The sequence below is a fragment of the Uloborus diversus genome, chromosome 5 (genome assembly GCF_026930045.1).
Source record: "Uloborus diversus isolate 005 chromosome 5, Udiv.v.3.1, whole genome shotgun sequence".
Taxonomy (NCBI): domain Eukaryota; kingdom Metazoa; phylum Arthropoda; class Arachnida; order Araneae; family Uloboridae; genus Uloborus; species Uloborus diversus.
This window is the reverse complement of record NC_072735.1, coordinates 154160012-154174599: the sequence shown is the minus strand read 5'-3', so window position 1 is coordinate 154174599 and position 14588 is coordinate 154160012. Positions and strand designations below refer to the sequence as shown.

The 14588-nt window shown below is 31.0% G+C and overlaps 1 protein-coding gene across 1 annotated transcript in view; it reads left to right on the top strand.

The window, feature by feature from the left end:
* LOC129223206 (GTPase-activating Rap/Ran-GAP domain-like protein 3) overlaps positions 1 to 14588 on the top strand; it is a 199000-nt gene that overhangs the window by 130471 nt on the left and 53941 nt on the right. Inside the window, exon 9 of the mRNA XM_054857773.1 lies at positions 915 to 990. Within this exon, the coding sequence (XP_054713748.1) occupies positions 915 to 990 (76 nt within the window). The remainder of the gene's footprint in view (positions 1 to 914; positions 991 to 14588) is intronic.

Here is a 14588-nt window from a genome sequence, read left to right as displayed (position 1 = left end):
AAATATAGCGGAATTTTCTCATTTTATCGTGTCTGAAAATATACCGACAATGACTGAAAACTATACGAAACAAAATAGATAATCCAATTCTCTCTCTATATAAAACTATTTAAAAAAAATAAGATAAATTTTATTTTTTAGCCTGAGTTTAATGATACGAGGTTTTTTTAATGCCAAGTATTCACTGTTGTAACAAAGTGTATTTGTTTTTTGACTAACACATCCTTTGTGTGTTATAGCCAGATGCAAAGATAGATATTCAACTTTTTTCGTTACACTGTCTTCAAAACATTTTCTATATGCATTCATGCCATTATAAAGACTAAATTAAATAAAAATATTTCATAGTTGTTCTTGAAACAGGTTGCTATTGACTATTTAGACTAAAAACTATTTATATTGTATGCTTTTATATCAGTAACTACGATATCAAACTTTGCTGTGGATTTTGCTGTTGATGCAAAATCTTACTTTAACATCTGCGACGTTAATGATAATTTTTAAGAAATGCTACTTACTACCCGGTTTTTCTTTCACTCCTACTCCAGTTTTTAGACATCTCTTTCATCTTATACTAACTAGACATTATGTAAAGCGTTACTACACGTATAAAAGCATTATTTATAACATCTAATCACAAAGCTATTTTGCGAAATGATACAGTGTATTTATAATACATATTTATAACTGTTATAATGTGTAACAATTTATTTGGCCTTACTCCAAAACTATAGAAATTGCCAGTAATTTGAGAAAAACGACAGTTTACAACTAAGTCATCAGTACTTATTTTAATTATCATACTGTTTTAAGAAAAGAGCTTATAGAACCTCAAATAAAGAGTTCAATTAAACCTGTACCTCAAGGATTCTTCATTTAGCGATACTACTAACTATGTAATAATTGTTTTCCAGGGCTCGGTGAACTTCAAATTCGGTGTCCTTTTTGCAAGAGCACGTCAAACTACCGATGACGAAATGTTTAGCAACGGTAAGTTGCGTATAAATATAACTTTACGATTTATTTATTATAAAATTAAGTGTATATCTGTGTGAGATAGTCAGACAAATTTTAGAACTGATTAAAACTTTGAAAGTTTGAAAAGAATAGTGACACAACTCAAAAAAGCAACTTTTTCAGGAAGACAATTTTTAAATTGTTGCGATTTGCAATTTTTTGTTGTTTCATTCATAACAATTCCCGATTATTGTAATACCCCTTAAAAATGGTTTCTGATAACTTTTTTGTTTATTTCCTGCAGTTTTCGTGCTATCCTTTTAGCGTTCCTAGAAATTTTAATAAAACTCAGGTCAAATTAGATGTTAATTAAAGTTGCAATCTACCGGAAACTTTGCTATCCACGACTTGTGTCTTTATTCCACGTAAAAGATCAATTTTTTTTTTAAAGTAATATCAATTAAATATCTCATTTTCGGTATTTTTTGAGTAATAACACTATTCTTTCCAAGCGACGACTTACAGATGTGAAATTTGAGCCACATATCGCTCCGAGAACCAATATATTGCTTCGAAAAAGCCAAATCTTAAAATTGAAGCAATATAGTTTATTTAAAACACTTTTGGTGCATTTTAAATCGTAGTTCCAGTTAAACTAACTTTAATTATTTTAGAAAAAAATGTAATGAGAATAGGGATACATAAAGAATAGTGCTTTAATAAACAAAGTTTCTTTCATACTGTTAAATTAATTTACATAATTTTGACCATAATTTGAATGAAATCGCCTTTTTGAAACGCTTAACAAACCAAAAAAAAAAAATAATACTAATTTTCTGTGCTTATATTATGTTTTGAGGCAATAATTTAAAGACACTGCTTCTTTTTTACGTTTCATCTGTCTTACGATAAAAGCTCTTAAAATACACTTTTAACTGTTTTCGTTCGTATCTGTTTTAATGATGATGGATAAAAAATGTTGCGAAATGTAGTATTTTGCTTTAAGATATGAAAAATTCTATTAAATTTTTTAAGGACAAAAACCATCATTCGAGATTTTAATTTAGAATATTTTATATTTTTTGTCCCCTTAACCTTTATGTAATTTATAAATGCTCATTGAAAAACTTCCTCTCAAATTAGATCGCTGAGCAAATATTTTTTAAAGATATTAATAAATTCATAATAAATAAAATGGTAATTTTGAACTAGGAAAAAAAAGATTAAAGTTTATAATCGTCGTTCCTTCAACATAGACATACAAAACGACAAAAATAGCATTTTAAATTTTTCTTACTAAAAAGCACCATTTTGAAATTTGCGAAGAAATCTGTTTAAGTAGGCGTATGAAATCTCGAGAGTTATTCGCTTTCTGTATTAAACATAATTGAACAGAGATGTTTGACATTTTATTTGAAATGAATGCCCATCAATTGTAAAAAAAAAGAACCTTAAAAACTGCATTTTGTCCTAAGGGAAAATGCGTATTTCTATTTAAGATAATTGAATTATGATTGCTAAATCTTTCCAACAAGTATTTCTTTTAGAAAATATCTGGGTTAAACAACTTTTTTTCATTAGAGACATTATTTGATTTTAAAAAAATTAGGATTGATAAACGTGGGTTTACAATACTGCCGTGCTAAGCACAGATGTGGTATCTGAGGTAGAGCTCAAAATGAGAAATTGACGATTAAAATTTTACAACTCGTTTTTTTTATTTATGACTTAATTAAATGCTCAACTTGCAGTAGTTGTTTCGTAAATAACTTATCTAAAAACCGTAAGAGAGTATTTTTGTAAAAATCTTAATTTAAAATTAATAAATGTAGTTACGACAAATTTTCTTTTCAAAACCTTTTCATATACTAAGCTATTTTCACCGTAAGTGACAATTACTAGGCATTTTTAGGGGTATCTGCACAGATACGACAAAAATAGCTTAGTAAAACGTGCTCAAAGTATCATTAAATAATACTAAAAACATCTGCTTTCTTTGGACTTAGCTGTTACGCTTTATTTTGTTAATACAAATCTAACAGAATCTGCCTTCTGAAAGATACCATTTTCAAAACTCTGGACACTGTAATCCATAACAATTTTCTGTTTTTTTATATTCAAAGAATGTGTTTTTTATAATTTTTTATTTTCTAGATTCATTTTTACCGAGCATGAAGATAATTTTGATAGCAGACGATACTTGAATAAAAATATTACTGGCCGTAGAATGAAATGCGGTTTGTTTGCCTGAAAGAATTAGATATGAATATTTTACATACATTTCATTTATAGAATTGCATTTTAAATAAACATTTAAATAGAAAAAGCTGAATATTTACTTTAACAATTATGCAAAGTTGTATTAGTTTTTATTATCAACCTGTATCAACTATTCAACGGTAAACTAATTTTAATATTCTGTGTTACAATAAGCTGCTACATTATTAAATATGCTGCTTTACTAAGGTATAAAAGTAGTATCTACAAAAAATACTAAGGAAAAAAGTGGTAACTGCGCAGATACCACTTTAAAGGCTTAGTATTTGTCACTTACGTTCAAATTGCCTTAGCAAACTACACAAACTTTGCAGTTACGACTTTTTTCTTAAAGCTTTTTTTAATATTTCGCGTTCACAAATCGCCAAAAAACTTGACATTTAGGTAAATTAAATTACTAACGATCACCTGGTAACAATAACTCAATTTTGATAAAATGTGCAGATACCACATCTGTGCTTAGCACGGCAGAATAAGTCACAACATAATTACGTAGAAAATATTTAACAGTACGAGAAAATTTTAATTTCATCAAAACTGTAAGTAAGTGTGTTTTCAATTAAATTTTGATTTAACAATTTTGCAAACTGGAAGCATATAAGCATAAAATATGTTGAATTGATCAAGTAGGTGACTCATTCAATAGTTAAGTGTAGTTTAAGAGTTCAAATAATAAAACTAAAACCCTGATAGCACAACATGTCATGGCAAAATTACAGGACCGTCACACAGTGTGGCATAGTGGGCAAAAATCCACCGAACTCGCGCGTTTCGAGCTAGGATCTTCTATTATGGCTCAAAATGCGGCAAAATTTTTCGATTATTTCGTAGTGGTGCTACAATTTTGAATTTCTTAACCCCTAAGCCCCGCAGGGCTCAGAATGGACCCAAGTCACGATTTTTAAAACTGAAAATATGACCATATTTTTTCCCTTATATGTGGCTCAATGCTTAGTATAAATCGAGGAAATGGATGATAAAACACAACTTTTGATCGCTGCCGGGTGTTCAGAAATGCTTTTTTCCACCGTATATGTCATTAAAAACATGATTTTTCAGGGTTTTCCGTTGAAAAAATGGGTTTTAACGGTCTTCACACATCTCCCGCTCAAGAACAAATATATATATTTTAATTCTAATCTACAAGTTTTCAATCATTTTCTAAAGTTTAAAAGGTAAAAACTTCCCTAAAACACCGAAAAATCGCTCAAAGTCCGAATTTCAGCTCGAGATTCTACCATTGTCCACGGGAATAAATCTGCAATAGCGGCAAACAGCTTATTTTATCTGTATACATTTATGTGTATATAGTATTTTGAGAACAAATCGTCTGCGTTCGAATTAAGACCCTTATATTTAGAATTTCCGAATGCTTTTGATGTTTTTAAGAAAATTTAGTGTATTAAAGTAACAGTTGAGCAAATGTGTAGACGCAATATTAGTATGTTTTGTTTCCTTGGATTAATCGGAATATTTGAATTATTTCAGGTATGTTCACTCTTTTACATAAGTATGCAAAATAGAAAACTTTGTTCTCTGTTACATAAATAAGTATTTAAACAAATTATGTAAATTACATTTTTTAAAATCAGTTTCTGCGTGTAAGACCAAGAAACATAAATTTTAATATAAATTCAATAAAACTTTATAATAAAGTTAAAATAACATGTCTTTACTGTTTTTCATACTTTTAAAGTGAAAGCTAATGGACATATAATTGTAAATATTTGTTTTTTAAATTAAATAGAGTGAAGTAAAATCATATAATTTCAGTAATCCTTTCATCCTTACCCATAATTTAGCTGTATTATAAACTATAAATGATGTTGTTAGGAACAAAACAGGGGCTAAAAGGGTTTATCGAAGCATTAATTGTTTAGTTTAAAACACATTAAAATTTTAACATGTGTTTTTACATTTTAAGTTAGAATTCCAACAAAAACGCTTACGAAAAAGAGTGAAAATACTAGTTACAATTCAAATATTACGATTATTCCGAGGAAACAGACAAACACACTAATTTTGCGTCTACACATTTGCTCAACTGTTACTTTAATACATTCAATTTTCTTAAAAACATCAAAAGCATTTGAAAATTCAAAATGTAAAAGGTCTTTATTTGAACGCAGATGATGTATTCTCGAAATTGATACATATAAATGTATACATGTAAAATAAGCTGTTTGCCGATTGCCCTCTCGTGGACAATGGTAGGATCTCGGGATAAAATTCGGACTTTGAGCGATTTTTCGGTGTTTTAGGGGGCATTTTGCTTTTTAAACTTTGGAAAATGATTGAAAACTTGTAGATTAGAATTAAAATATATATTTGTTCTTGCGCGGAAGATGTGTGAAGACGGTTAAAACCCATTTTTTCAACGGAAAAAACCTGAAAAATCATGTTTTTAATGACTTATACGGTGGGAAAAAGCATTTCTGAACACCCGGCAGAGATCAAAAGTTGTGTTTTATCATCCAATTCCTCGATTTATACTAAGCATTGAGCCACATATCAGGGAAAAAATATGGTCATACTTTTTAGTTTTCAAAATCGCGACTTGGGTCCATTCTGAGCTCTGCGGGGCTTAGGGGGTTAAAAAATTCAAAATTGTAGCACCACTATGAAATAGTCGAAGAATTTTGTCGCATTTTGAGCCATAATAGAAGCTCCTAGCTCAAAACCCGTGAGTTCGGTGGATTTTTGCCCACTATGCCACACTGTGCGTCAGTGCGAGTAAAATTAGTCACAGTTACAAGTGAAAAAAAATCTTAACTCCTCACAGGAGCAACGCAGCGACACATTTGTGTCATGTTTCATGTAACCAATCTGCGACGTCGTTACAACAAAGAATTACGATCCTTATTCTATGGGACATTATGATGCTACCACTGCAACAATCAGTTGACATTATGATGCCGTCACTCTAATAATCAATTTTTAACCAGTTACTTTAGGAAATTGCAATGTTATCAATGCAATAATCAATTCCTAACCAGTTACTTTGGGACATTGTGATGCAGGCAATGCAACAACCAATCTCTAATCTGTTACTTAGAGACGTTGTGATGCTGCCAGTGCAATGATCAATTTCTCACCAGTTACTTTGGGACAATATGGTGCTGTCAATGCAACAATCATTCCCTAAACTGTTACTTTGGGACATTATAATGCTGTCACTCCAATTATCAATTCTTAACTAGTTGCTTTGGGACATTAAGATGCTGTCACTGCAATAATAAATTCCTAACCAGATGCTTTGAGACAATATGGTGCCGTCAATGCAACAAACAATCCCTAAACTGTTACTTTTCGACATCATAATACTGTCACTGCAATTATCAATTCTTAACTAGTTACTTTGGGACATTAAAATGCTGTCACTGCAATAATAAATTCCTAACCAGTTACTTTGGGACAATATGGGGCCGTCAATGCAACAACCAATCCCTAAACTGTTACTTTGGGGCATTATAATGCAGTAACTGGAATTATTAATTCTTAACTAGTTACTTAGGAACATTAAGATGCTGTCACTGTAATAATAAATTCTCAACCAGATGCTTTGGAACATTAAGATGCCCTCTCTGCAAAGTCGTTTTGAAACAATTCAGTGGACTGACATTATTCAGGTCTTGCTGTAACTTACGGATGACTTTGCAATGACGGTTTTGTGACCGTTACAGAAAACACCTATGTGGCCGTCTCATGATTCGATATAAGTTGTTTAAGTTCGTGTTCATATGTTTTAAAACTGTATCCAAAATCCATACTATTCATAAAAATTATTTTTAAAAACTTTAATTTATGACTATAACAGTAAGTCAACCTACAATCGCGTGATGATTTAAGGTTCATTCATGCAATGACAATGAAATAAAGTCACAGCATAAATGCACCCTGTGAAATGCACAATCGTCACATTTGTGGTATGTTTTACATAGCTTAACAGCGACATCTCTGCAACAACCAATTCCTAATAACATACTTTGAAACGTTATGATGCAGTCACTGCAACGTTGCTTTGTAACGGACATTATTCGTAACTTTCGGTAACCGTTTGATGACTTTACAATGACTGTTTGTGACCTTTACAGAGAACCCTTATAAGACTTCCTCTTGATCTGATATAAGGATCCTATTTCAGTCACTCTACTATTAAGGCAAAAAAAATGCTACATTGATATTTGTACTTTTGTATAACACCTTTTCGATATTACATGGAACGAATTAACCGTGTTATACGACAGACACCTGTAGGGAAGAGTGTTGTACCCTGGGACACTTTTCATATTTTAATTTTTGACGTCAATTTTTCGAATCAAATTTACTAAAAGTCACAATAAATAATACCCCAACATACTTCCATGCAATGTATTTTTTTTTTAATTCAGACAGTTTGAAAATAAAATATTGCCAGCTATTTAAAGTAAAAGTTCAAAACTGTCCCAAGGTACAACATCCTGTTGTACTATGGGGAAGTCTTCATGATTCAGGAAACAGCCATATACTTGAACCAATTTTGCACCAGAAAACAAAAAAAAAATCCATGGGCGTGCATTAAATCATGATTAATTAATTAAGGATTTTGAATAATGAAATATGAATTATTATCTAACAATAAATGTGTTTAAAAGACTATGTAAGATTAGAACATTGTCCCATGTTCCTAAACAAATCATAATTATTAAGAACCATGCATATGTTGTACTTTGGAACGTGTCCTAAGGTACGAAATGTTTAGCTGTTATAAAGTACAATCACCACGTTGTTTATGAAAAATTCAAATGATGGTCAATCATAATGCACTATCAGTATTTTCTCGAAAACAAATTATTTAAAGTACTACTCTTTTGTAACAAAATAAAATTCAGCTGGTTAAATTTACAAATACAAACACAGAAAATGAATTAAAAATGAAGAAAATATTTAATTTGCAGTCATGAAATTTTCTTTCTCTCACAAAATCGTCAATTTTACTCATTTGATGCTGATTTTTTACTATAACACCATTCCGTGATTAAGGTTACAATTAGAAATTACAAAAACATGACTGCTAAAAATAGATCCTTAGAAATTAGCAGTATCCTAAAGGCTCAACTCTCCCCTATCTATAAGGAATCATGTCAAGAGCTTGGGAAACATTTCTCTTCCAATCGGATTTTCGACAACTTGATCAACAATGGACCAGAACAAAAAAAAAAACTTCCGAAGAACATTTTCTGTGGTCAAGTGTAGATCTTCTGATGCGTTTAGGAATTGCATTGTCATCATTTCATCAGAAAGGTACTGGATTGGATATCGAACTTTCTACGATTCTGATCATTAAGTGACAAAAGCGATGTATTTGTTCTTACTCAGTCCAACTCTCAAGCGTTCATGGTGTTTCCATACTCTACAATGAAAAAAAAAAGAGGGAATGGTATAGAGTACTACTTACCGCGACAAAAACCTAACCTGACAAAATTATAAATTTAACCTTAAAAAAATCCCTGCCATTTCTCTTACATGAAAGATCTGGTTTATCGTCGTTCTTAATTTGATAAACTAATAAGAGTTCAAATTTATTTTAAACAGATATATGCTTTCTTTATTACAGATATTATAGACTAAATTGGTGACCCCGCAGTTTCGCCGACAAAAAAATTCGTTCCAACTTGTTTTTCAGTTTCAATCTTATCTTTTGACATATATAGGGAGGGGGGGGGGGTAAGTGTCAGCGAAACTAAATCAAGCTGTCTTTTGAACAAATTGTTTTTTTTTTTTTTTTGAGAGTAATGTATTCCTACTTATTTTTCACGCTTTTTATTTAAAAGGTGACTCAGTATTTTTATCTGATACAGAAATATCAACTTATACAAAAAAGCTAAATGTTGTTTATAGATTAAGTAAAAATACTGAATGAAAATCCTATAAAATTTTTTTTTAAATAGATTGGTTTTGGTTTTGAATAGATGGCGCTGTCATCCATAAAAAAATGGTTTTTCAACCATTTGTATACTTTTTCAACTACTAATGCTGTTGTAACTATTCTATTGCAACTTAATGATAAAAACACAAGCTAGCAATTAAAATTTTCAAATATTTAATTAATAAAAATTATTAAATTTTGGGTGAGGTTTTTAATCGGTAGTCAAAATGGGGTTCCGTTTAAAATATGTAATCAACTATCATATCTATTTCTTACGGGCTAAAAAAATGAATTCAATACATAAAAAATATAAAAACAAAAAAATATATATTCTTTAATATGTTAATCCTTTGTTAAATTAACTATCCATTGCTAAATCTTTCGCTTGTACTATTATCGTAAAGTGTTTGCTTAAAATGTAATTAATAGTCACTATAATTGAAAAATTGAATAATTATTTTTCCCATAGAATAATTTAATGAACATACTAAACAAAGTGAGTTTTGATAGATTCCTTACAATGTATAGCTGTATAGAAGAATATAACGTCAAAATTTTAATATGTCTTTTAAAAGAAGAAGTAAGTAGGTAATAGTTAACTGAAGACAAAGAAAGTGTTTTAATCTTGAATAGTTTCTGCAGAATGGATTAAAACTCAAAGACGTTTCTCCGCCTTTTTTTTTTCTTTTGTTCGTAATCCTTAAACCTTTTACACACTCTTATTACAGTCTAGCGAAGATAGAAAATCTTACAGCATTTAATGGTTACATCGAGCAAATTTTTATCTTTTTATGCATGTAATGAGATTTTCCAAGAGATAAAAATCGTTGTATTATTTTTAATCCTCTTCTTGAAATTTGCAATAAATGGAAGAAAAAGCATCCCAGCTTCTTCAGAAAGTCTTCTGTTTTTAAGCGCGAAAACAATAGAAATAAAGTTTAACAATGACTTTTTCATGGTGTTGTAGCCTTTTCATCGATATGAAATCACCGTTGAAACTTCCCATATGTTTATAAAGACGTATGCATAACTAGAAATAAATTAGAGACTGAAAATAGCACACAAGATGAAACCAAATCTCTATAAAACTTTTAAAACTCGATGCTAAAATGAGAAATAAAATTTGGAATCCAGAATTATTCATAATATATGCGTTTATAAAGACGTATGCGTAACTAGAAATAAATTAGAGGCTGAAAATAGCACACAAGACGAAACCAAATCTTTATAAAACTTTTAAAACTCGATGCTAAAATGAGAAATAAAATTTGGAATCCAGGAATCTTCACAATACATGCATTTTGGTTCAGGACTCGAGCAATGATGCAAATTTGCGACATTATGAAGTGGGAAAAGAGTTCCAGTTGCGATCATTACATGTACAAGTATAATCTTCCTTGCCCCTAACTGTACGTTTTATTTCATTTTATCATTTTCAAACAAAGTCAGAAAAGGAAATTCTTTGAGATTTGAGCATGAGTTTCTTAGAATGAATGAAGTGCCGAATTCCATTCGCATCCATCTTTTATTTTCATTTAAAGTGCAAAAGGAAACGGAACCAATTTCGGTCTGGAGTTACATAATACGTATAAAATAGTTAACTGGCTAAATACCTAACACCCTAGATAAAGTAAAATGATTCTGTTGCTTTTAACCAGTTCGTGAAGACTAAAAACGACATTAAAGAGAAGGAAGCGATAGTTGTAAGCATAGAAAGTATGTTAAGTAATATGGACACAAAAAATGAAGTGGCAACATTGTATGTATTACATAAACAATGAATTTGTAAATACGTGGAGATAAAGGGCGGTTGTAAGGTGGAAGATTATCATGGAATTCATGACCAATCCCCCCCCCCTCTCCTAAACCGTCGAAAATATTATGCGTCCACATTGTGTTCAAATACTTCATGAATAAAATGTAAATGATTTCAGAAATCTTTACAATTTATTAATTATTTTGAAAAGTAAATATTTTAAATGTTACTTATTTTTATTGCTTATAAAATTAATTACTAACGTTGATGCTCTACTAAATGTCTTATTGCTGGCCGATTTGGTACTTTTATTGACATCCAAGGATTTTAAGAAATGTTTTGTACCCAAAACCGTTGGTTCGTACATAGGGGAGGGGACCATTCTTCAGCATGACCCTCCCTAAAATGATAGTTTGTACTTGCAACTGCATAGGGCGCAGTAAACTACAGTAAAACCTCTTTAATCAGAACGAATTTGAACCCTTTGGAGTTAGGAAAATCAAATCTTTCGGATAACAGATGCTATTATGCTTTTAACATGTCTTGTGCATTACAACAGCTGTAACATAGTTAAAATGGTTCATAACTGTTACAGTAAGGAGATAAATGATTTTCAGTGCAAAATATTGTTAATGTGATTAATAGTAAACACAAAATATGAACAGTGTTCCAGTATGGAAAAAAATATTAATAAGTATACAATGCAATATTGTACTGGACTACTGTGCATAATGTGATAATTAGTCAATGTTATAAAAATTAACAAAAATCACTCATGTACTTCTTAACCAATGGGTCTAATGCATTTTTCGGCTGCTAAGTGTTGAGTATGTATCAGTGCAGAGAGTAAGAGTGCGGAGAAGGGATCTTTGATTTAGTTCCCACGCATTTCGTATAGTGTATTTAATGAAGGACGATATTTACGACAGTCGTGTAATGCGTTCAATAACAGAACAACACTTACTTAAAACGCTCAAGCAGAGCACTACACTTAATTAATTCAATTGACAGTACAAGTATATCATTACGGTGGTTTTCGGATTTGCGGAAATTTAGATTACTGAGGTCGGATGATACAGGTTCTCCTGCAGTTGCGTAAAGAGAAATTAAAAAGCGTCTGCGGCAATATTTTACCAAAGTCGCGAAATGTACAATTGATTCCGGATTAAAACAAATACGATTCGTTTTGAAATCAAGATTATATGGCAAAGCAAGTCAGTTTTAAATTTTGATAAAATATTTTGAAGCATACATGTCGCGTTTAAAAACAATATATGCTTTTTTTTTAATGATAAAGCTTATGTTATGAACATTTTAAATATCTATTAAGATCTATTGATTTTCAATAGAATACTAACCCGTAGTGTCAATGCGTACCGTAAACACTGGATACTTTGGCCCTAGGGTTTTTCTTTGGTCCAAACTGAGTAAAAGATGCAACTTTCTCTGCTAACGTTCATAAAACAGTTTCTAAATTTATTTCGACTGTATCCGTTAGAGTGCAGTCCCATATAAGCAGTAAAGTATACAGAGCAGCTCAATAACTTCCCACAAGGAGCAGCATTGGTGATTTTGATCACTTAGTGCTAACGCGAGCCTTTATAAGCTCTTAAACTTTTGCCTGTAGAAACAATTCTGCATCTGTTAAGAGTTTGTTAAGTACCTATTTACAAACATTATTGAATAGTTTATACTTAGTATAGTTGTACTTCTCATTTCCCTTACAATTTGCATTTAAAAGTTTCAAAATAACAACAACTCTCCTAACTTTAAAATTATGAACTACTTTCGCCCAGTATTAAAACTTCAAATAAATTCGTTGGGGGGGGGGGGGTCCAAGAGGGATTTGGAGAATCAAGAAAAACTAACAACAAAACCCTGAACAGGAAAACACAAGAAAAATCTGAGAACTCTGAACAACGGATAAAGAAAGTAATTACAGCCTCAATTTATCACGCAACACTTACATGATTTTTACTACGGATGATGAAGAGGAATAGGAAATTTGTTGGTTATCTCGAAGAAGTCGACTCAGCTGCATCCACTTCTCTCAAATTTTGGGAAATGTATTTGAAAGTTTAGAGAATTTTATTGTAGAACAGTACAGGCTCACTACAAAACGGCACGACCTTGAGGGTCACGGATTTGGACGAAATTCTAGATATAGGTCAATTCCAACTAAATATGAGCCCAGGTATAGCGGTTTGACTGCATAGACCCTAGTTTGGCTGCAACTGGGGTCCAAAGTTGGTATTTTGGACCCAGAAATGTAATGGAGTTTAATTTAAAAGTACCACTTTTATCGCTTTTTCTGCTATTGTACTGCATAACGAACCGTTTGCATAAAAACCTTTGAATTAATTACATGGAATACTAATTTTTAATAAGTGGTTCTAAGATTCAAAATGGCTACTACTTTAAATTTAAATAACTTGAGTGACAAAATAACAGTAACAGGATATTTATCGTTTTCAGAAGAAACTAATTATTTTCGCTTTATATTAATCGTCAACTTGTAAAAAGTATTTATCGTTTGCTAATAAAAACAATTTTTAAACTGGATATTTATCATCTGCTATCAATGATATCCCAAATTGATAAGCAAAAAATGGGAGAAGAGAAAAAGCTCTGATTTATTGCACATGGCACACAAAAGAACAAAAATACAAGATCATTTCGACTAACTTAGATAATGCCCATAAATAAATAAATGTTCCCTCTTATACTCAATTTACTAACAAAAGATGCCAAAAGTGTTGGGAGATCGAACATAGTGTCGAATTCTGAAATTCCAATCGAAACACCATAGCATTTCTGGGACCGAACTAGCAACTTTGGGCCCTCGTTGCAGAGAAACTAGGGTCTATGCAGTCAAACCACTTTACCTGCGCTCATATTTAATGGGAATGGACCTATAGCTAGAATTTTGTCCAAATCCGTGACCCTCAAGGTCGTGCCGTTTGGTCGTCAGGTTCCCAGTAATAGCTGTTGGTATGAGAGAAGAAGGAGCTGTTGTTGAGTGCAATGGGACGAAAAAGCAAGTCTTGGAAGTAACCAACAATTAAGGATACTTTGCTCCATAAATGATGTTCTATTAAAAAAGTTATCCAACTTCCATAACTAATGAAAAGAGGACTGTTTTTCATTGGCCGTTTCAAGACAATAACTAGACCTTCACATGCATTTTATTTTTTTTAAGTTTCCAGTAAAACAAATATGTGTGACTTAAACTTCATCTAAAATGTATTTTCTTTTAAATAAAAAGATTTTCATAAGAACATAAGTTTTTTTATTATTATTATTATTATTATTATTATTATTAATACTATGATTTTAATAGGGAAAACTACCTTGGGCCAAAGTAACCCAAACGCAAGGGTAACATTGGCCCATAACGCATTTAAAATAACGCATTTAAAATGTCTCAAAAATATTTTACACTCATGGTAAAACACGAAAAAAATTCATCATTTAAAAAAGGAACATTATGATAAATGTTGGAATCTCGCTTATTTTTTCCGCCCTTTTGTAGCTGATTTTTCTATTTAAGATTACCATTAATGATTATATATCTTATCTCTTTATTTCCTCAAATGCAGAAGGGTTCATTGCAACTTTAAAACTGTACGTGATATTTTTCCCTTCCATGGTTATATCTTGCCTTCTTCAATTTAATCAAATATGAATGTT